The following is a 22,539-nucleotide window of genomic DNA, read 5'->3' on the forward strand; positions in this document are numbered from 1 at the left end:
TATAAAAAGTGTATGGCATGATTTAATAAAAGACAGCTAAGTTTGGATTAGTTTCATATAAAAAATAGCTTAATTAAGTGCCATGTACCTTTTTACTGGAGGTGATAGAGGTGCTAAGTACAGAGATTAGCTTGGCTATTTCCTTGTTCTCAGACACACTCTTGTAGTAATTTCTGGCTTGGAACGGGATGGCCTGGATCACAGAAGCTGACATGTCTGAGGTACTGCCATCTGAAAATGACAGAATTTCACAGAAAACACATTGAGCAGAAATGATGGACATTATTCTTCCAAATATTAACTTCTGGGCTTTTAAAATAATTATATGTTACAGGTCTTTTTACAAGAGAACATGTTAATAATGGAATTACTTCCATTTAGTTTTTCTCTCTCTGTATATATAATTTCTAAAAGTAAAATGTGCTTTTCATAGTGGAAATTGATTATCCCTGCCGCTTTCTAATTAAATATGTATTTAATTTGCATTAAATATGAAATTCTTGAATATTTTCCTCCCCAAGCAATATTATGTGTTTCTGCCCCTGGTCAGATATTTGCTTGCTCTGCTGAGCTGTAAAATCGAGTTGTAATTGTATGCTGAAAACAGCAAATCTTAAAATTTTAAAAATGAGTGAGCTGACACAGTTGGGAGCTGTTGAAGGTCTGAGGTTAAGCTATGAAAGTGATAATGTTCTCTATTACCAGCCAAGCTTCTGTATGTTGTTGCTCCGTCCTCTGTTTCGCTCTCAGAGCTGTCTTGTTTCAGTGCTGCCATTCGCCTTTCATTCATTTGTCTCTGGAAAGGGGAATGTAAAACCTCCGGGTTTATTTAGTACACTGCTGGACCACGACAATATTAGTTTAAAAAGAGCAGTTCTAACAGTTTATTACAGTTATCAAGCTAAATGTCACAAATTGATTTTTCCTTTATTCACCTTAGATATCCTTTCTTTGCTCCACTGGCTGACTCCTTTGCTGACACTGACTACACACTCTACAGCGCGGTTTAGAGCCTGTTGAACCTCCTCCAAAGCTGGAACCATGACAATGTTAGGGATGGAAAGGGTCATGTTTACTCTGAAGATTGCATGGTGATCGCTGCTTTTGCCATGGCTGGTTGGGTCACTTGCAGCTTCAGAGGGAGAGAAGGGTAACACACATAAAGTATTGGAATAGACATTTTATGAGCTTATTTTAAATATTTTAGGCCTTTACAGAAATATAGCAAACAATTAAACAAGACGCACCAGAGAAGTGTATGAGCGAGGACGTATGTATGCGCTTGCGCAACATCTCAAGGGTGTTGCGTGTCACTTTGAGCAAGGCATCCACATTACGGTGGTTGAAGTAGGACAGCAGCTCCTGGGCTTCCTGCTCCATCACTTCCATCAAGTCCCTCTTCTTCTTCCTCCTCACCAACGGAGAAGAAGGACCAACACTAGCAGAACGTAGCAGCGTGTTTCTGGAGAAGAGACGCTCGTCATCACCTAAGAAGGTGACACGTTTACAGTCAATACGAACACCTTCAGCAACACTTCACCTTGAATAAATCAGCATTATAATAAAAGTAAAAACAACAAGGTCCTAAAAAAGGTAATCCCCTTTCCTTTAAAAACCTTTGAACTGCCTTTTTTAACTTGTCTCTTACAGCATTGAATCATAATTATCACACTGTATTGTGTTTGATCGTGAAAGGAAACTGTCAGCATACCTTCACTGTCATTGTGGTCTATGTTCTTGCTCTCTGTGCAGCTTTCTTCCTCAAACTTCTCCACCTCCTCTCTCTGATTGTGGTCAAACTCTAGCAGCATGTTGATCAGTTCATTAGCTGCCTCCTCCACCAGTGAGCTCTTCATGTTCACTTTCTGGGCTTGTCTTATGCAAAGGTCCTAGACACATGCAGATATACAGTTCAGTTCAATGTAATTAATCTTTAGAATAAGAAATAATGTTTAAATACAGAAAAAAGTATTTTAAATGTGTGAGAATTACCAAAACCACTTAATAAATATTGATAGCATCTTTCAGATGTCTGCATAGTTACACAGACTTAGTAGAGCAACAATAACCCAGCGGATACTTTTATTTTATTTGTCTTCGTTTACCCTGGTGGTTTGAACAAACTCCTCACAGGTCACAGGCTCATCCTCTGGCAGGACACACAGGTTGGATATGCTCATCTCCTGCAGTACTGCTTCTATTCTAAACTCCACCAGGTCATTCACTCTGTCCATCAGCAACTCAAGATCAGCTAAACAGACAAAAAAAACCACACAAAAGAGAAAGGGAGGGACACAAACCCACCAAAAATAAGGGAAAGAGGGAAAAATCAAGGGGAACTTGTTATGCGTTTGAACAAAGGAGAGAACAGTGATAAACAGACAATTCAGTATAAAAAAAGGCAATGTGTAGAGAGAGAAAGAATCTATTGAATATATGAGTGTTACTTGTGAGAAAGCCACCTATGCAATAAATCCATTAATCACACGCAGCCAGTGCTGAGTTGCAGGAATGTCTCGTGTCAGCGTGTACAGGATCGATCTCGTTACATTTTTTGCTTACCCAACACTTTGTCGATGCGGTCGAGATACTTGTCAATATTCAGAGATGTCCAGTTGAGGGAGGTCAAACCCGGTTGTATAGCCTCATCCACCTGTCAAGTAAGTCATGTATGGTATGATGATGGTGATGCACTTTGTAAGCAACCTGCTGTGACAGTCAGTCTCATACCTGTCACCAGTTTAATGCTTAGAAAAGATTCATGACGAAACCAAGCAACAATAAAAAAGGATCTAACATTTTTTTGTGTGTTCTTCTGACTTACTAGAGACAACTGAAAATAAAAACATAAAATCAAATGAAATCAAATAAAATGAGTCCTATTTTGAACTTTTATGTAATCACATGACGCTCGATCATGGGATGCTGGGTTGGACTGAAATGCAGGACTTTGCAGAGAAATATAAAATCAAAACAAAGCTTTATTAGCTAGCACTGGCAAACATAATTTAGCTAACTGGAGCGCGCACAACATGAAGGATTTGACATCGACATGATAAAGAACAGAGGGAAACCATCCATCCTTAGACTACGATGACTGAGAACCTTCACAGACACATCCATCCATCCATTTTCTTACCCTTATCTGGGGCTGGGTCTTGGGGCAGCAGCCTAAGTAGAGAAGCTGAGACCTCCCTCTCCCCAGTCACCTCCTCCACTACCCAAAGCTCATGACCACAGGTGAGGGTAGGGACAAAAACTAACTTTGAGTCAAGCTCAGTTGCTTTGATCTCTTGCCCAAGATGTTGATTTTTTTTATTTTTACCAAAGTTCATTTTTTGGGTTAAATAAAAAACACTTTTTTGGACTTTAACCTGTGCCTGACTGTCCTTTGCTGTTCGGTCAATCACTCTAGGATTCCCAATCCCAGCCGGCCACCTCGCACCAAGGGCGCGTCTCCAGGAGACTAGTTCCAGAGCCCAAGCCATTCACATCCACCATATCTAGCCGCTACCTCTCAACACTCACACACTAACTCAGGCTCCTTCTCCATGAGAGAGGTGACATTCCATGTCCCAATTGCTAGTTTTGGTAGCCGAGGGTCGGTCCACTTACCTTAGCTACATGTGGCATGGCCAGCTGTTCAAAGACACTCTGAATCTTGGCACGCACTCTAGTGTTCTCGCTCAACATCAGCTGAAATGAGATAGATGCATGTTGGAGCATTTTTGCAATCACACAAAAGGGATGAACTGAATTTTTCAGTTGACAATAAAATGGGTTTTTGTCGATTTTAGTCATTTTTAAAAATCTGTGTGGAATTTAAACACAATTCCAGGATGTTTTATACTCCTACAGGGAGTGCAGAATTATTAGGCAAGTTGTATTTTTGAGGAATAATTTTATTATTGAACAACAACCATGTTCTCAATGAACCCAAAAAACTCATTAATATCAAAGCTGAATGTTTTTGGAAGTAGTTTTTAGTTTGTTTTTAGTTTTAGCTATTTTAGGGGGATATCTGTGTGTGCAGGTGACTATTACTGTGCATAATTATTAGGCAACTTAACAAAAGACAAATATATACCCATTTCAATTATTTATTTTTACCAGTGAAACCAATATAACATCTCCACATTCACAAATATACATTTCTGACATTCAAAAACAAAACAAAAACAAATCAGCGACCAATATAGCCACCTTTCTTTGCAAGGACACTCAAAAGCCTGCCATCCATGGATTCTGTCAGTGTTTTGATCTGTTCACCATCAACATTGCGTGCAGCAGCAACCACAGCCTCCCAGACACTGTTCAGAGAGGTGTACTGTTTTCCCTCCTTGTAAATCTCACATTTGATGATGGACCACAGGTTCTCAATGGGGTTCAGATCAGGTGAACAAGGAGGCCATGTCATTAGTTTTTCTTCTTTTATACCCTTTCTTGCCAGCCACGCTGTGGAGTACTTGGACGCGTGTGATGGAGCATTGTCCTGCATGAAAATCATGTTTTTCTTGAAGGATGCAGACTTCTTCCTGTACCACTGCTTGAAGAAGGTGTCTTCCAGAGACTGGCAGTAGGACTGGGAGTTGAGCTTGACTCCATCCTCAACCCGAAAAGGCCCCACAAGCTCATCTTTGATGATACCAGCCCAAACCAGTACTCCACCTCCACCTTGCTGGCGTCTGAGTCTGACTGGAGCTCTCTGCCCTTTACCAATCCAACCACGGGCCCATCCATCTGGCCCATCAAGACTCACTCTCATTTCATCAGTCCATAAAACCTTAGAAAAATCAGTCTTGAGATATTTCTTGGCCCAGTCTTGACGTTTCAGCTTGTGTGTCTTGTTCAGTGGTGGTCCTCTTTCAGCCTATCTTACCTTGGCCATGTCTCTGAGTATTGCACACCTTGTGCTTTTGGGCACTCCAGTGATGTTGCAGCTCTGAAATATGGCCAAACTGGTGGCAAGTGGCATCTTGGCAGCTGCACGCTTGACTTTTCTCAGTTCATGGGCAGTTATTTTGCGCCTTGGTTTTTCCACACGCTTCTTGCGACCCTGTTGACTATTTTGAATGAAACGCTTGATTGGTCGATGATCACGCTTCAGAAGCTTTGCAATTTTGAGACTGCTGCATCCCTCTGCAAGATATCTCACTATTTTTGACTTTTCTGAGCCTGTCAAGTCCTTCTTTTGACCCATTTTGCCAAAGGAAAGGACGTTGCCTAATAATTATGCACACCTGATATAGGGCGTTGATGTCATTAGACCACACCCCTTCTCATTACAGAGTTGCACATCACCTAATATGCTTAATTGGTAGTAGGCTTTCGAGCCTATACAGCTTGGAGTAAGACAACATGCATGAAGAGGATGATGTGGACAAAATACTCATTTGCCTAATAATTCTGCACTCCCTGTAGTTACATGCAGCTTTGATCATTTGGTTGTTCACTGTATGCATTTTTGAAATTTTAGCTACAACTGTGTGCTATGCTCACCTGTATTCTATTGTAGTGTTTCTTAAAGACGTCCTGTTTTTGCAGCAGTAGAAGAGCAAAGGGAGGGATTGCCAAATTCATCTTTGTCATGCAGTTCACCTCTCTGATCTGCGTCAGAATCTCTGGGTCAAAGTTCACAAATAACTCGCCAGTTTCTGGAGATCTGACCAGAAGAGAGGCTTGCAGGCCAACTTTGGCATCCTCCATCTGCGTTGAGGTGTTTAGTGAGGTTTATGTGAAGAGATGCAGGGAAAATGTGTGAATAAGAGGGGAGAAAAGATGTTCATTCAGTTTGTGTTTCAGATCCTCAAACTAATTTTAATATTAGACAAAGATAACCCAAGTATGGACAAAATGTAGTTTTTTCCAGCAAGAACTGCAATGATTCTTTTATCTCGCTGTAGAAGAACTTTGCCTCTTTCTTGTTTACAGAATTGTTTTAATTCAGCCACACTAGAAGGTTTTCAAGGACAAGTCATGGCAAAACACCTCAATCTGATTTAACTCCAGACTTTGACCGGGCCACTCCAAACCCTTCATTTTGTTTATTTATTTATTTGTCATTTCCACTTTATTTGTCAGTGACCAAGCAAAAACAGAACCTCTGTAGAGAAAGGATGCATTGTACCAGATTTAGCTGCTAGCTTGTTTTCATCTGCAGCTCCTGAGACGTTGAGACATTCATAGGTGGACTTCCTGGTGTTTTTCACATCTGTTGTCCTGCTACATAACCCAATTACACTTCAGTTTGTGCCACTTCAAGGCACAAACTGATGGCCAGACATTGTCCTTCAGGAGCTGGTGTGATATTGCTTTTATGAAATGCTGCATTAGTTTTGTGCTGGATGTCACTCTCATCAGTCCACAAAATATATCGGGGAGCATTAAGATGTTTTTTGGCAGATCTGAGAGGAGCCTTGGTGTCCTTTTTAGTCATCCATCATTTTCACCAAATTACTTGTTTACACAGTGCCAGATATAATTAGATAGCTTTCTCCTTTTTAAATTGATCAACTTTGTCTAGTATTAAAATGTGTTTGATGATCTCAAACATGTAAGTGTTAACATATATGCAGCAAACGAAATCACAACACTATATAAAGGAATTAACGATACATATTGTATATAAATGCTCCTCTGTCAGATTTCTTGTTTGTATTATACATTTTACAGTTCGTTAACCTTTTTCATCCAGCTGTGATGGTAGATCATCTCAAACTCCAACAACGCTCTTGCTACACGGTTAAAGTTCTTGATGATCCTTTTTGCCTCTGATGTGGAAAGAACTCCTGGATGCTAATTAGAGTAATAAACAAAACAAACAAACATGATGCATTACATGGATGGGAAATGCCAAACAATTTTATCATTAATCTGCTAGAACCAGCCAAACCTAAACTGAAAGTCAGGCAATATCACCTGCTGAAAGAGATCCATGGGTCCCTGTATACGGCTGTACAGCTGCCGAGCCCACATGATCCGACCGGCCACTGGGGGCAAGTCCCTGCCAATGGGGGGGTCAAGTTTCTGCTTCATGTAGATGCGGAAAACCATTTCAATGTCCCGGCCATAATTTTGTAAAATTTGCTGATACTTCTCATCAATCCCAAGATCTGGGATGCCCAGTCTGTTTTTGGGAAAACCAAAGATACAAGTGGTTCAGCAGAACTCAAACCCAGCAGCAATAAAAATATTTAAATACAGCAATAAACACATAGCAGTACCAGCACCAGTAATGACAAGGACTCTATTTTGTTTGGATGTGCTGGTAAATGTTTTGAGCTAAAATGTGCAAAGGACCCTGTAACTAGCAAACCTACTTGTACATTAAAGCACACTTGTTATTGTCATGAAACGGCTGTGGCAGGCAGGAGGAAGGACCCAAACGCAGAACTCAAAACAAGGGAATGAACTAAAGGAGACTGCTTTATTGCAGTGGCACAACTTCCACAAAAGACACTTAAAAAACCAAAGCAAAACCTAGAAACGGGAGACTAATAACAAAACACTAGGGACGGCAATTTCAGGGGACACAACAAGAGAAACACCTAAACACTTGAAGAAAAATAACAAAAAACAGAAAACTCGAAAAAATTAATAAACACAAAAAATAAAGAGACTCTGGACCATGACAGTTATAGTTTACCTCGGTGTTTATTTCAATGAAATAGCTACTCTGAGTTTTTTTTTTATTTTTGATTGCAGAATAGTTTAAAAGTTCAGAGATTAAATGAAGCAGTATGTCACATGAAGCGGCATTGGCAAGATTAGGGAAATTGCGGTAAATATTTCAGAATGATGCTAATTAGTTACCAATGAAATACCTTTGAAAGGTCTTCAGCACATTTAGAGCCCTTTCTGTATTTTCAATTTTTTCAAAGGTGCTATCCATGAAACTCTTCAGTTGATTCTGGAAAGGAAAACACAGACAACAATAATATTCACAACAACGACAGCGCAATGAAATTAATTTTAAATGAAACTCCACCTAATGAATCCTTAATCACCAGCAAATGAACTTGGCTAACCCGCATTACAAAACAGATGTCTAGTCAGTTTGCATTAACTTTATTTGCACAAAACAGGGCAAATGCACTGTCTAATTAACTTACGTGGAGTTCAGAAGTGCTTTTGCAGAATTCCTCATAGTCAACATCAAAGTCACTTCTCCTCTGGTCTAGAAAACTGTAATGTTTTTTCTTCATGTTTAACACAATAGCCTAAGAAAAAAATATCCAGACATCCACAAACACACATTTTAGAAAACATCTTTAGCTCTAAATAAAATGCTCTGTTTTCTTCTGAAGGTATTATTATTAAATGCATTATTAAATGCATACGTTTTGGAACTTGTAGTGTATTAGTCTAGTAGAAATGTAACAGTGCAACTGTGTCTTACTGCAAGCTATGGATGTTCTGCAAAGCTAACTATCAAGTTATACCAAAACAAAGTTTGCAATCTCATCTTCTAGCTCAGTTTGGTTACTTCGAGCATGCATGTAAAACATTTTGTTAAGTTTTTATTCATTCAGGAAGTTTCACAAACTTTAGATAAATATTTTACAAGTGAAACATGAGAATGAATTGCCTGTACACTAAAATGAACACCATTGCACACACTTTTCTTGTGTGAAAAAGTATTAATCTAAACAGAAAACTCAGAAGCTCCCCATGAACTGGCGAAAGGTTTGGGATACAAGTTTATAGTATTAACAAATGGTCATCGCAGGGCTGAGTTTAGAAAGTATTACTATGGCTCTAATAATGAAAAAAAAAAAGAGAGAAAGTAAGGAGTTGGTTTTAATCTCCATGCAATTAGTAGCTATTTTGTTATTAAGGCATATGTATGGCAAAACATTGCACAACAATATTCCACCACTGCATGCTGTCTGCAAGAAAAATGCTAGAAGTTGAAAACTGCAGTGAGACGTTACCTCCCATTTTCCCTGCATTTCTGCAGTCTGTGTAGCCCAAGAAGCAAGAACACAAACACATGGTTCACATCAACAGACTCTCAAAGTATTATGTACTAAAACCTTAAGCATCACAGTTTGATGATGTAAAAAAATGAATTGTTTGCGCAACAGGAAACCACAGAAAAAAATCAGCAGCCTGCCACTGGCATTGTAAGTGTGCAGCCTGAAATTCTGTTCGACAATACAGAGAAACTTTCCATTTACCATAATGACAACACACTCAACATCTGAAGATGCCAGGAGAAATACAGACACGGCTGCCTGACAGTGACATTTAATCAGTTAATGCAATGCCTCCCTGCACATGTCTTATTAACAGGATTTGACAACAGTCTGATATCACAGTATACTCACTTGAAACCTGGTGGCCATCGTCTCCAGCCCTTCTATCTTCGAGTCCTTTAGAACGGAGTAGGTGGAAATGGTGGCGAACATTTCGAGGATCTTGTTCAGTCTTCGCTGGAATGTGTCAAACTTTCCAAAGATGTACATCTCGCTGAAGTCAAACTGTCTTTCTGAAGGAGTCTGCTCCAGCTTCTCCTTGGTTCTGTGGAAACATCGCTGGTATTCCTGGGAAACACATTATGATACAGAACCACATTTTGACTGATAAAAAACTGACAGAGGTGCATTTTGCTACAAAACACATTTTGTTTTCCTTTAAAAATGATCCATTACCTGGTTTAGGCGAATGGCAGCTTTGATTTTCTCAATAATGACTTGCTGAGGTTGGTCCCATATTGAGTTTGTGCCATTATCAGTGATATAGGCCTTACAAGCTGTGATCATCTGGTTTGTCACCTGGAGATGAGGATAAAAAAATGGAAACTATAAATCATATAAATCATCATATAAATTTGTACTTTTTTGTTGTCTTAATGTAAAAGTGTCCTAAAAATGCTTCAGTATCAATCATTTATAAAAAAAAAATGTAGGATCCCATTGTTCATCATAACAAAAGTCTGTTGATCTGCACAATACCTTTACAAAAAGTGATGTAATCTTTTCAGATGTGTTGTAGTAGCGGGAAATACTGTGAATCATCCTGATGGCATTGATCAGACCTGGGATTGCATCCACCATTGATACCTTGGAGGAAACAGAAATTATTGCTTGTATTTCTTTGTACATCCAAATATAACACACATCCAGCACATTTGTACTGTCTTCACCATGAATGCAGTTGATTTGGTTTATTTTTTAAAATGCACCAGAGTGTGATAAAATATTCTTTTCTCACAGGGTCACTGTTGTAGAGCGGGTCGCAAAACTTCTCCAAGCTGTAGAGATACTTGACGTTGTCTTTGGCCTCATTAACTCCATCTGTGATCCTTGCATCCAGTTCCCGCCATGACTAGACCATTACAGACCGTTACTTAATTAAGGTGTGCACCGTTTTCAAAAAAACCAAACATAATCTCACAATAAACCACTGAAATAAAAGAGAGAGAAGCAATATCCAAGAAAGAGAGCATGTAGTACAGCCACTTAAAATCAGCAGTATATGACAGTCACATCTGACCTTTATGAGCTTAGATTTAGCCAGCAAGACCACACCCAGAGCAACTTTGACATCAGGGCTCTTCAGCTGGTCCAGAAGGTAGTTGAAGCGAGTCATCCGTTTCTTCCAGTGCTCCAGCTCGGCCCGAGGGCCAAGATCATCAGCCTCCTTTCTAAGCTGGTCACTCTCAGCTAAAACCTGCAGAATAGAGGCATTCGATATCACTGCTGAAACTTCAGGCCTGCAGTTTATCCTTCATCTGATACAAGCACATTCAAATAAAATGGCAGAAAATTTGGAATAAATGAATGAGAATACTTTTTCTGTATCAAGTTTGAGGAGAAACACGATGAGAGTCTCTTCTCACCTGTTCTATTTGTTTGATCCAGACTTTCATGCAGGCCTCTATCTTCTCTATGGTCTCTGTGCTGCTGGCAGCTGCCACGTAGTCCGACGGGCCCTTCAGTACCTTCAAGTCAAAGGTGTCGCACTCTTTCAAGGTAACCTGAAAGCAAAGTTGTGCTGTGTTGCTTTATTTGCTACTATAATGCAAGTGTATGTAATGTTTAAACTGTGTTTATTTATCTATGTTAATCTAACCTACTATGTATTTAATTTAGTTTTTGGTAATATGGTGCTTTTATTAGTGACATTGTCTGTCCCCTACCTTTTCCTGAAGGCTCTCCTGTGCTCCAACCAACACAGACACAAAGCTTTCCAATGAAGATATGAAGTCCTGTTTGACGACCAGGGTCTGAGGACTTGTCCCGTCTCCCCAGCCGTGGTTCATCTTCCTCAGTGTGGGAATGAAGATCTCAGAAAGCAGCTGCTCCACACTTTTTAAAAGACCACCTTCCGTTGTATCCAACATATTGAAATTCACATCCTAGAAAATAGTAAAAAAAAGATAATAAAAATCTTAGCATTCATATATTAAACATGCCTCAAAAGAGACCGTCCTAGCTTACTAGCTGGCAAAGAAAACCTTTTGGCTTTTGGCAGAAGTCTCCCTGGGTTACTGTAGTGTAGACACTATAATGGACCAACTATGCATGTGTCCTTCAAGTGAGTCTGGGAAGCTATTAAAAATCTGCTGTAATACTTTGAAAAAGCATTAAAAAAGTTACTATACTGCTAGCAAAAAGGACATAATGTTTTCCAATCATAGTTATAATATTACATTTGTTAGATTAGATTTCATTAGTTTGTGTGGTTGTACTGTATCACATCTGATAAGAGAGAACCAGCACATATGTGACTAAATTAAAAATATACGACTCCCTTTTAAATGATTGTCAGATGTTATTGTGGTTTTCTAAGGGTTTAATCACGGAACCATCCATGGGTCCCAAAGGCCTACTTATAATTTTTTGAACCAAGTGTTGTAAACTTCATGATATAAATTCCAATAATATTTATAAATCGGCTATAACTTTAACATAACCGTTTGGGTCATGCTGACGGACTGGTTTTCAAATGAATTAAAAAATATGATTATTAAACATTGTTAATAATAATCATTAATCATTTATTACTGTACTATACTACTTTAACCCTTCAAAGGTGTGGCACAGTCATCTAGAGAATACAATGTATCCACTAACCCCGTGGCTGCTAGTTAACTGACTTGATTTTAATTAACTAGCAACTCACCAGTCCTCATGAACAATTTGCCAGCAACACATAATTGTGAATCTTTGGTGAACAGCTTCTCTCAGCCATGAGCTGGACACCTCCCTTTTAATAATAACTCCTCTAACTTCATCCACCCAAATGTCAAGTAACACCCGAACACCTGATGTGCCCTTGAATTTTTTTGAAGCGACTAATTAGGAAATTTAGCAAGAGAAGTGCACACAAGTGCTTTCTCTCATTCTCATTACATGAATACACAGACACACACATACACACAGAATCCTGTTTTCCTCTGTCTCCAGCCGAGGGTGTTTTGTAGCAAACAGGACCTGTTATCAGTGGTGGTGATTAACTTTGCTGCAGATAGCAGGTGTTCAGTAGGAATCAATAGCCAGAACCAGCTGTGCTATCACAGCGCCATTACTGAGCTCCCCCAGTGCCTCACTACCTCTGGGTGTAAGAAGCTTTTTTTAGTTAATTGGATATCATGCATGATAAGAACAAGTAAAATAAAAAAAAATCGGAACATTTGTCTCGTGACACTCAGTGCCTATCATTAATTACGTTTCACAAATTGATAAAAGTTGACTTCCCGTAGTGCTCACAACCACAACACAGTCATGGTTAAATTTGTGTTTCTCCACTTGCATGGTTTTAATTGACTTTAAATCCTTTAAATCCCTCCTCTTTCGCAAAGAAATGAATAACTTAGAAATCCCAAAACAATACAAACTGACTCACTCTGTGTATGTTCTCAGAGGTGACTGCCTTTGAAGTATTGGCTCTGGTGAAGAAGACACACACTCCGGTCAGTGCCACATCCCTCCCATCTGTTACAAACACTTTGGACTTCTTGCTGTGACCAGGCTGCTGGGCAACAGGCTGGGCGGGCATAGAGGCTGTAGCTGCTGGTGCTGGTGCTGCTCGCATAAAGGATTGGAAACAACAAAAGGTGTCATGGTAACCAACTTTGACTTCCTATTCTGATTTTAATATTGTGGCATTTACTTGAGAATGGATTACTTTTATGATCTCTATTAGTGACAGAGACAGTTTCATATGAGATAGACGTAGAGCTTCTGTACTGCAAAGTTACACAATATAACTTACACACACTTTTTTAAAAGACTCTAGAGTTTCATGGTACCTGCTACAGTTGGTTCAGTGTCCTGATAGTAGAACATTAGGTGTGGAAGACCGTCAGCCATGAAAAATTGCTCCATGCGGTCAATCTGACAAAGATGAAAACAAAACCTCAGCACTGTTCAGTCCCATTGTAGATGCACCACATTTTTTTGCTTGCTTGTTTCTGTCTTTTAAGGCCCGTAAAGTTGTCCAATAAAACAATATAATCTGTTTGAACATTTATGTGCAAAGTACCTGATTCCCCTCCAATATGGCATCTTCCACATCTGCTTTCTCCAGCCCCAAGCATGAAGCCACAATACTGAGGATATAGTCATGTCTTCCATCCAGCTGAGCCCGCTTGGCTTCACGCTCCTCTTTCAACTTTTGCTTAAAAAAGTTCCAAAATTTTCAATTACTAAATACCAAGTTCAATTCAATAAAAAAATGTAACCTGTGTAATTTTTCAAAGATTTTGAATGGACAGTTCAGTCATCACATGACCATCTTTCAACTGACTGAAGCTTAGGCATTGTTTACAGGACCCAAAGAACACAACAATTTTTAAAGAAAGTTGGATACATTTCAGTTAACTGTGAATAATGCTGTTCTGCAGCATCCTAATCTGATGTTACTAAACACTTGAGCTTCATATATAAAAGATTCACTGCCACCCTTTTACTTGAGACTCTGCTGCTTGCGTGCAGTGGCTTGTGTTTAGGTCTGGGGAGCAAAATCAGCCACAATGGGTTGCCAGGTCGTGCTGCTTAGTAACACAGGAACAAGGTCAGCCAACAAACAGATTACATGAAACCTGGTGCTGTATGAAGCCGTTGCAGTAGGGTGTATCTAAAATCACTCATTTGCCTTTCATCTGTATAGAAACTGTTTTTTAACCAAACAGGAGATAATAGGAATATTTGTTCCTGGCTTGAAATATTTTTACATTGAAAAGCCCACTTCTAGCATCCTATTGTGAACAGCTATACCAAAATTACTCTTGAGAGCTTCTGCTTTTATACAGCAGTCTGTTTAGACAATGTGAAACAGTTGGATTAAACTTTAACACTGAGTATCGCATAATAAGTGATGTATTTTCTTTGTCTCGCCTCTCTTTTCCTTGTGTGCACATTCATGTGGTTGCCTTGTAGTAAACAGTGATTTTTAACTATATGCTGTCTTATTCTCAAATAACAGTTTCAAGAATACTGTAAATGTCTGCAGTGCTCAATGGTGTAAAGAAACCAATTGGCAACCCCGATGAGACTTTAGAGGTTGAGAACTGAGACTTAAATTAAAACAATGTGGAAAAAAATCAAATCCAAAAGACTGAATTGATATCAAGCAACAGCATTGAAAACAGGGATGAGGAATGTGGCTCTCAACGGTAGAGCTAAAGAAGGGATTAAAATGATTGAATACCAAAAAGGTGAAAGGGAAGAATATAAATTATATGATAGAGGAGTAAAGGAAAGAGAAGAAAAAATGGGATGAGGTGAAAAAAAGTTTTAGAGAAAAGAAATAGATTGAGGAAAGAATTTGTGTGTAACGGAGGACATAAATGCTTGGACATAAACAAAGGACAACTCTATATATACCAAAAATCATAGTGGTCAAGCTATGTTGTCTGTTAGGGCTAAGGGGAGTTGGACATATGAAGCCCAAGACTGTAGTGTAAAAAGAAAAAAAAGACTAAAAGAACTAAAATGCTGTCTAACTACAGCAGCTGCAAAATCTGCATAATTATTCACTTCACAGAAATCCTGGTAGAAATGTTAACAATTAGGATTTTCTTCCAAATCTTTCACTGGCACATTGCTTGCATTTCCTTGCTTAAAAGGTCACTTCAAAAGATAACAGTGTTTTTAGAAAGCACAACAAAACTCTGCACAGTTCAGATGGTTAACCCATGAGCACTTTTTGAATTATAGTATACAAGGCAAAAAACTGAGTTTGGGCAATTATAATGGGTTTTATAGTCAATATCTGCAGTGACCAGCACAATTACGTGAATTTTATTAACATATCAAAGTTTTTTTTAAGACTACCACTCGTTTTTTGTCCTCCACTTGTTCATTTTACTTATATTTTCTAAGGGCACAAAATAGCCAAAGTGAATGTGAAGTTATGTGAAGACACAACAGTGGCAAATCCCTTGAGTTAGGTATCTTTTTGGATGTTTTGATTATTCATAGGTCAGTGTTAAGTGGCTTTACATTCAAACACAATTAGCATTTCTTTGAAAATGGACGGGTACAAAGACTGCACTGAATGTAAATGAAAAAAACCTCAATCCAAAGAAAAACCTTTAAAGACCTTCAGAAAGCCTGGAGAACTACTAAACTCTAGATCCTTGAAAATCCTTGAAAAATGCAAGAATGTCTTGCTCCTTGGAAGCAAACTGGGTGGCTTAAGACAGTATGGACACTTATTATTAATGCAGTGTATGGCTATCCTGTCGTAAAGAATATATCACAAACAAAAGAACGAGCTATCGATCAGTGTTAATCAAGCGCACTCAGTCTCGATTCAAAAATATTAATTATATTTTCAATATGATCTTTTCTTGCTAGAAAAAATAAATGTAACACCCATCTGTTTAAAGCATTACAGAAACTCTCTGGACACACACACACACACACACACACACATAAACACACACTAACATCATGGACTGACTGTAAAAAAAAAAAGGATACCAAGCCAACCGTTGCCAGGCGACCAGCCATTTCACACACCTTCTCTCTGCCCTTATTTCAAATTGGATGAACAGCCAAGTCTCAGTCTTCAGGGTAGACACAAACAATACAGGCACATTGCAGTGTGGCGCAGGTTATTCAAACAAGCAGACTAAGTCACCAGTGAATGCAATACGCAAACACAAAAAATACACTAGTCAACAAAAGCCGGCAAAACACAAAAACACAAATCCACATTTAGTTATTCCCATGACACAGACACAGAAGCCAGCGCTGAAAGACCCAAATAATAACAGATACAATGCTAATAGCTTTCAGAAGCAAACAAAGCCCCATCCTGAGATAAGCTATGGCGAGACAGAGAATCCCTATAATAAACAAACTGTGGCTTTTGGAATTAAAGAGAAAACACAAATGTGCACGGGGACAGTTTGGCATCTGATAAATTTCAAACAATTTTAATCCAAATCAGCCAGGGAATAGAAAACAGCAGACACACGCTGTCAAAGTCAACTCAGTCCCTGTAGATAAAGCTTTGCCATTAGTTTTGCTCATTTCAAAGTCTAAAACGTTAGAGCCAATGGCTCGTGAAAATTATGTGAGAGCGAAAACCCTACAATAAAAACTATTCTCTTACCTGAATGACTTTGGAAACAATTTGTCTCCAGAGCTGTTTTCTATACACCTGCGACATGACAACTCCTCGTCTCTTCAAGCCAACCCGTGTATACCTTCTCTAAAACCTGCTATCACGTTCTCATCAGTATGTACACAGGGGAGACATATACTCTCACCCTCGGAGGCTTAGCACTATCAAGTTGTCAGTGGTGAGCGCTCAGCTAGCAGAGTTTGGGCTATACTTTCGTTGTGTACATGTATAATGTCCACTGCCATCAGAAGTGTATGACTTTCCACAGCTAGGTGATGTCAGGGTAGACATGATCCCTTAAGAACAGTAAAACGCCTGCTTTATTCTGACATTCTAGTTCAAGCAATATGTCAAAAATGTTAAGAGGCACTCGACTTAAAAGCACAGGCAATTTGAGAGCTTTATGAGATGGGGCTTCATACCCTCGCTTTTAGGCTGAAATCCCCATAGACGGAGTGATGCTCAGAAAGGAAAAACTCACAGCTCTGTCTGCACATGTGTAGTGTACGCTAATGAACTACCATAAAGGAATGCAAACACAGATGCACAAGTGTCAAACACTGAGGTAATCGCTGGCTCACAGGATTAGCAGCACACCAGAACAAAGCTGTCAGCATTCACTATAATGTAACAGTGCAAATAAGTGCTTGGCAGTGAATTCTGTGTTAAGCTCATGGACATTCTCACCAAATCGCATAGATGAAGCGGTAATTAAAGATTCTGAGCTCCAGATGAAATTTTGACAAAAAGTAGCAGTATAGATTACAGGGACAACTAATTCAGTGGATTTTAAAAGGTAAGTTTTTTTTTTTTTTACAGCAACAGTCACAAAAAGTCTTCAGTTTCCGTCCAGTTTGCCGCAGCAAACCTTTCTGCTTGCTTGGATGCAATTTTTGTACTAATTTCAAAAACAGATCAGCTTTGTTTGTCCAAATTTTATATATGTTTTATTTGTATAATCAGCTACCTAACACCCAATCATGTTAAAAGTTAAAAATAAATAAATAAAAATATGTGATGTGGCATTATGATTTTGATCATTTCCACTTAGTGAACGCATTTTTTTTTGTCTGTATATCTGCAGTGTCGTGTTAACGGCTTCTTTGGATGCTAACACGGGTGTTAAAATTGGGATTTATCATTGCAACATCATGACATTTTAAATAAATGTAATCTTGTGTCCAGCAGTTTGTGTTGTGTTTTTTCTGACACAGAATTACTTCTACACTTGTTTTATCATTTTATGACACATTTGCCAAACTTATTTTAGGCTTTCTGCCATATAAAACCAGGCCTTCCTGAACAGAAACCCACTAAAATGCCTTTAAAATTGCTTTCACAACTGCATGGTTTTGTGTCACTTAAGCTTTCCACCACATACACGCTCCAAACACATCAGCTGTTTACTAAATGCCGACACATTAATGATGAATTGCATTTGGCCAAAGTTGATAGTCAAGAAGCTCAAGTCATCTGTAACTTCAGAACTCTTGGGTCACCTTACCTTGTTTTGATAGTCTGGCTTGAAATGCAGCATAGTTGCTGTCGGCCTTTCACGCTGACACTTCTTTTCAAGTCATTCCACCCTCTTACTTGTCTGCTTTTTTCATGACATCAGAGAGTTAAAGCTTCCAACAAAGAAGACAAGACAGCGAACAAGTGGCTGCGCTACACTATGTGAGCAATCAGCCTTCCTGTTTGTCATGTGAGAAAGGTTGCTGCCCTGAAATTATCAGACTGTTTCTCCTAAAAGGGTACTGCTAACTAGATAATGCGGTGTTGGATGACCTCCTGTCAGCAGGGTAATTATCAAGGTCCAACTCTCACCTTACAAGTCTGTTACAACAATAGGATGAAAGATGGAGGGTGGTGGGTGGGGGGTGGAATGAAAAGGTTGCATAATACATCATTAGAGGGAGATAGTATCAGCTACAACCTTTTAAAAAAAATACAGAAACAAAAGTGAGTAAAAAATAAATGTTGCATCATTGTAGTACAAATGGCTCTATTAGAGAATGTGTTACGCTCCTCTTAAAGGAAAAAATGTGGCGAGTCATTCGATATAGCCAGTAGTGTAATTTAACAGGCAATGGCACCTTGCTTTGAAAGCAAGTGCTACAAAACACTAGAAATTAAATTAACATGGAAATTCAGTTTAAGCAAGAGTAAAACTTGATGCTTATAGGAAAGGAAGCCGATGCAAGGTCATCACCTGGATCAGCACTTTAACAGTATAGGATTGAACTCAATACCATGTCCGCTGTGTGAAGCAGTAAGCGTAACATGATTATCATTAAGTTGCCTAACAGATTTATTGGTTGACTCATTGTGCCTGATATGTGGCAGTGTGATGCTTAAAAAAATCTGCTATTCAATCAGTTGTTATGTTAGCAGATCCCTTGAACTCCATTGTCTAAGTCTGCTTGGAGCGGCACTGATCAGACAGTTATGAGGTGAGCAGGAATCCCCATGCTAGAGAGATTTCTTTTTAAAACATTTTCTTGTTCTTGCTTCTGAAATGTGAGATTGTGCTGCTTCTTTCCATGTCACTGCAAACTTAAATAGCTTTTGTGACATTTTACAATTCACTGAATAATCAGGAAAAACAATAGATTAGAACCTAATGAGATTAAGCATGCACTACCCCTGGGGTAATCCTAATTATTTACCTAGAGAGCACATATGCATGTGCACAAGTGCATACACAACCCCACCGTCGCCACCAATATTCAGTATCGTTGCTTTTTACAGTCGCATCTTGCCGATGACAGGCACATCCCTCTCCATGAGGATTTGAATGTGAGTCAGATAGTGAAGAAATGGTTGCAAAGCTTTGCATTACAGAGTCGGTCGGTCATCAATTTTTCACTATTCCATGGCTGATTTTCTGTGTGGAACTGCCTGGTTGTGAGTGGCTATGAAACATGAGAGTGACTGTAAATTATAAATGAGGAGGTGGTGAGATCTGAAGACACAGACAGACAAGAGTTCACAGTTTTTCACAGCGACTGCTCACACTGACAGAAGCACAGACAGCTTAAGCAAATGTTTAAGAAAGATGTGGCTCATAAATGTCATGCCTAATATACTTTATTCTCCTTTCGTGGACCATGGTGTCTTCTTGCATTTGGTTCGCTGGGTCCAATGCCGAAAACTGACTCTAATGAACTGACATTGCTTCATCTGGCCTGTGTTTTCGCACAATGCAGGAATGCCTCAGCCAATTCTATTTCATTACGGTCAGTATCGTAGAAAAATAAGCAAGAAACTGGAGTATTTTGCATGAAGGCAGTGGGTCTGACACACAGACAGAGTGCAGGGGGCTTTAGTCTTATTGCTCATGTCTATTGCATACTAATTAAACATGTACTTGGTTTAAAGTGCCATATTTAGTGCTGCACTGCTATTGGGAGGCAAAGAAGCATAGCTATTTAACATTTCTAAAATGTGTGAAAGGCTGTGCTTTGACTAAAGGCAGAGAACCAATTAACATGGAAAGGGGTTGTGTAGATTAAAGTTTAAAAGTTTATAAAACTAACTAATAAAATGAACTATTATAACTTCCATCCTGGCCTAATCTGACTTTCTTAGCACCTACAAGCAAAAGGAGATTTTTAAAAGTAATGTGTCACAGACCCCACAAAGACCAGTCACTGTAATAATGACAGAGTTCCACATGAATGACAGAAGCTGGATACTCACTGCTCATTTCAAGTTTACTGTTCAGCTGTCTTTGGGCAACATCATCCAGCCTCCTGCAGCAAAGCCAATAAGACAGCAACACCCCGCCATCTGGTGGGCTGGGGCTGACAATACAATCAACCACACATTACAGTAGGTTGTGCCACAGCTATCTTGGCCTGCTGTTAGGCCAGAGAATCTAATAGTGTAGTGAGTCTCCGAGCAATTTTCCGAAGGGCTTAGAGAGCTCCTGAGGTGAAAATGAAGTGCAAATTAATCCCATCATTGTCTTTTTTTCTCCCCTCTCTCACAAGAGAACGACATTTCTGGTGTTACACTCTTGCAGCTCATTATCTTGCTGGGTTAGCTACATCTTCCTGTGCTCAATTACTGCAGTATTATATCAACGCTCACTTTTCAATTAATTACAGAATAAAATTGAAAAATAATCATATATTGAAAATATGGTAATGAAATCCCATTAGATAATCTCTTGCACTGACAGATTTCCCTTTAGGGCAAAGTTAAAGTGATGCTGGGTACGGAAATGAAATTTAAAAATCTCTTTGATTCGTGACAATATCGGATATTTTGCAATATATAGCAACTACACAAGATGTAAAATAAATAAAATGCATATCTGCATATGCATAATACAAAACAAAACAGGTTACCAAAAGTGGAAGGGAAAAATTGGTGTCCTGATTCTAGGATACAAGCTGCATGAAGGCAAAATCGTCTTACTTACCGGAGTAAGAATCCAGAGATAGTGAAGACATAATTTACAAAACAAAAAGTCTAAAGAATCAACAACATATATTTTATAGTTTAAAAAAAATAAACTATTGTTTTTGTATAATTTACCTGTTTATAATACAATTAATTGTGCAACACGCAAACCAAAAAATAAACCCACACATATAAATAACAATGGTGGCTTTAAGAAACACAGAACATTAAGGGCAACTAGTAGACTTAGCTCACAGAACTATAAATAAATACAAAAGAAAAAGTGTTGTAGACACTTTTGAGAGCATTTGGGATCAAACCTGCATTTCCTTGAGTGACTCCACAGCCACGGAAGACTGGGTGGGTCTGTTCCTGTAGCTCACTTTAGCGATCCTGGCGCTGAAGGACATGGCTCCAGCATTCCTTCACGGACAGGCCTCCTCAGTAACTGCGTTTTATATCAAAAGCTTCATTTGGACCAAAGCAAAGGCGTTTTACTCCATTATGTTTTGGTGTATCATTTCTAGTGATTTAGTTGACGCTCTCACTTTCCAGGAAGGCCCCTCGTGTTGTTACTGGTTTCCAAGGTAACGAGGTATTTGTAAAAGGGGGCAAAGGGAGAGAGGGCTGGTCTTTAAAAAAATGTGGGCCACTTATTGGCTATTTTGTTGCAGGTGTTTCACATTACAGCCAGCAGTGGATCAAAGGGGCCATGGAATTATCTAGTGGACTTCCTGTCACGGGGTAACCACGCAGATATAAACATGCATTACATGAGCCAAAGTAGAGGGCCACCTACAAGCTGATAGGAACTGCCTCCTCTGGTATTAACATAAAACTGTTTGGAAATCTGCAGTTACTGAGTCAGCAGTGTGGGACACTTTTACGCACAAAACATTGAAGATTTAATAGCAGATTTTAAAATGAAAGAGAAAATCTTCTCATGTATAATGCTGTGTTATTGCTGATAAGCAGGTTGATCTGAAGTGCCCCTCTTATAAATTCAGCAGGCTGATTCATGCATTCCAGTGATTGAGAAGCAGTCGTCCAATGCATGGGCTGCTGTGCGTTTGGATCCCAGGTCATTTTTTTTATGTAGCATTACCACCTGCTGTTCAATCCAGTGAACAGCAACGTGAGGTTGAAAACTCTCCCTCTTTCACTAATAAGCATTATGCGTTCACTGGCCTATGTGCTTTTAATTTTTTTAATGACATGATCGAAAATCATTCCCAGTCTGACCATGTAGTCTTCAGACTATGGCAAACCAACACAACAATACAGATGATTTAAGATGCCAGATTTAAATAGTTTCCTCCATTCAACACTATTTACCCAACTGTGCCACTTAACATCGGTATTTAATATGGAATAATTACAAAATGCAACAGCAGAAAATCTGATCAGTTTAAACAAACAATTACTAAATATTTCCATACAGTAGGTTCCTAAGAAAATGTCTGTTTTGATGACTGTTTTTTTTTTTCCTTCCTTCCAGCGTGTTGCCCCTCTTTTATCCACATTTGCAAATCTCTGAAGAGGAGG

General features: G+C 39.0%; 1 protein-coding gene across 1 annotated transcript in view; it reads right to left on the reverse strand.

Annotated features, from left to right (window-relative positions):
- Positions 1–21,572, reverse strand: part of dnah5 (dynein, axonemal, heavy chain 5) — a 101,346-nt gene extending 79,774 nt beyond the window's left edge. Inside the window, exons 1-25 of the mRNA XM_082550836.1 lie at positions 21,315–21,572; positions 13,492–13,626; positions 13,259–13,343; positions 12,853–13,031; positions 11,144–11,362; positions 10,844–10,981; positions 10,498–10,674; positions 10,216–10,329; positions 9,957–10,064; positions 9,654–9,776; positions 9,330–9,545; positions 8,934–8,960; positions 8,112–8,219; positions 7,824–7,909; positions 6,919–7,126; positions 6,682–6,795; positions 5,500–5,706; positions 3,616–3,696; positions 2,563–2,653; positions 2,106–2,251; positions 1,712–1,889; positions 1,248–1,487; positions 936–1,132; positions 703–796; positions 89–231 (exon numbers count right to left, since the gene is read on the reverse strand). Coding sequence (XP_082406962.1) covers positions 89–231; positions 703–796; positions 936–1,132; positions 1,248–1,487; positions 1,712–1,889; positions 2,106–2,251; positions 2,563–2,653; positions 3,616–3,696; positions 5,500–5,706; positions 6,682–6,795; positions 6,919–7,126; positions 7,824–7,909; positions 8,112–8,219; positions 8,934–8,960; positions 9,330–9,545; positions 9,654–9,776; positions 9,957–10,064; positions 10,216–10,329; positions 10,498–10,674; positions 10,844–10,981; positions 11,144–11,362; positions 12,853–13,031; positions 13,259–13,343; positions 13,492–13,626; positions 21,315–21,404 — 3,504 coding nt within the window. The 5' untranslated portion in view covers positions 21,405–21,572. The remainder of the gene's footprint in view (positions 1–88; positions 232–702; positions 797–935; positions 1,133–1,247; positions 1,488–1,711; positions 1,890–2,105; positions 2,252–2,562; positions 2,654–3,615; positions 3,697–5,499; positions 5,707–6,681; positions 6,796–6,918; positions 7,127–7,823; positions 7,910–8,111; positions 8,220–8,933; positions 8,961–9,329; positions 9,546–9,653; positions 9,777–9,956; positions 10,065–10,215; positions 10,330–10,497; positions 10,675–10,843; positions 10,982–11,143; positions 11,363–12,852; positions 13,032–13,258; positions 13,344–13,491; positions 13,627–21,314) is intronic.
- Between the last annotated feature and the right edge of the window lie 967 nt (positions 21,573–22,539).

Source organism: Aulonocara stuartgranti, assembly GCF_965226115.1.
Source record: "Aulonocara stuartgranti genome assembly, chromosome: 11".
NCBI classification, from domain to species: Eukaryota; Metazoa; Chordata; class Actinopteri; order Cichliformes; family Cichlidae; genus Aulonocara; species Aulonocara stuartgranti.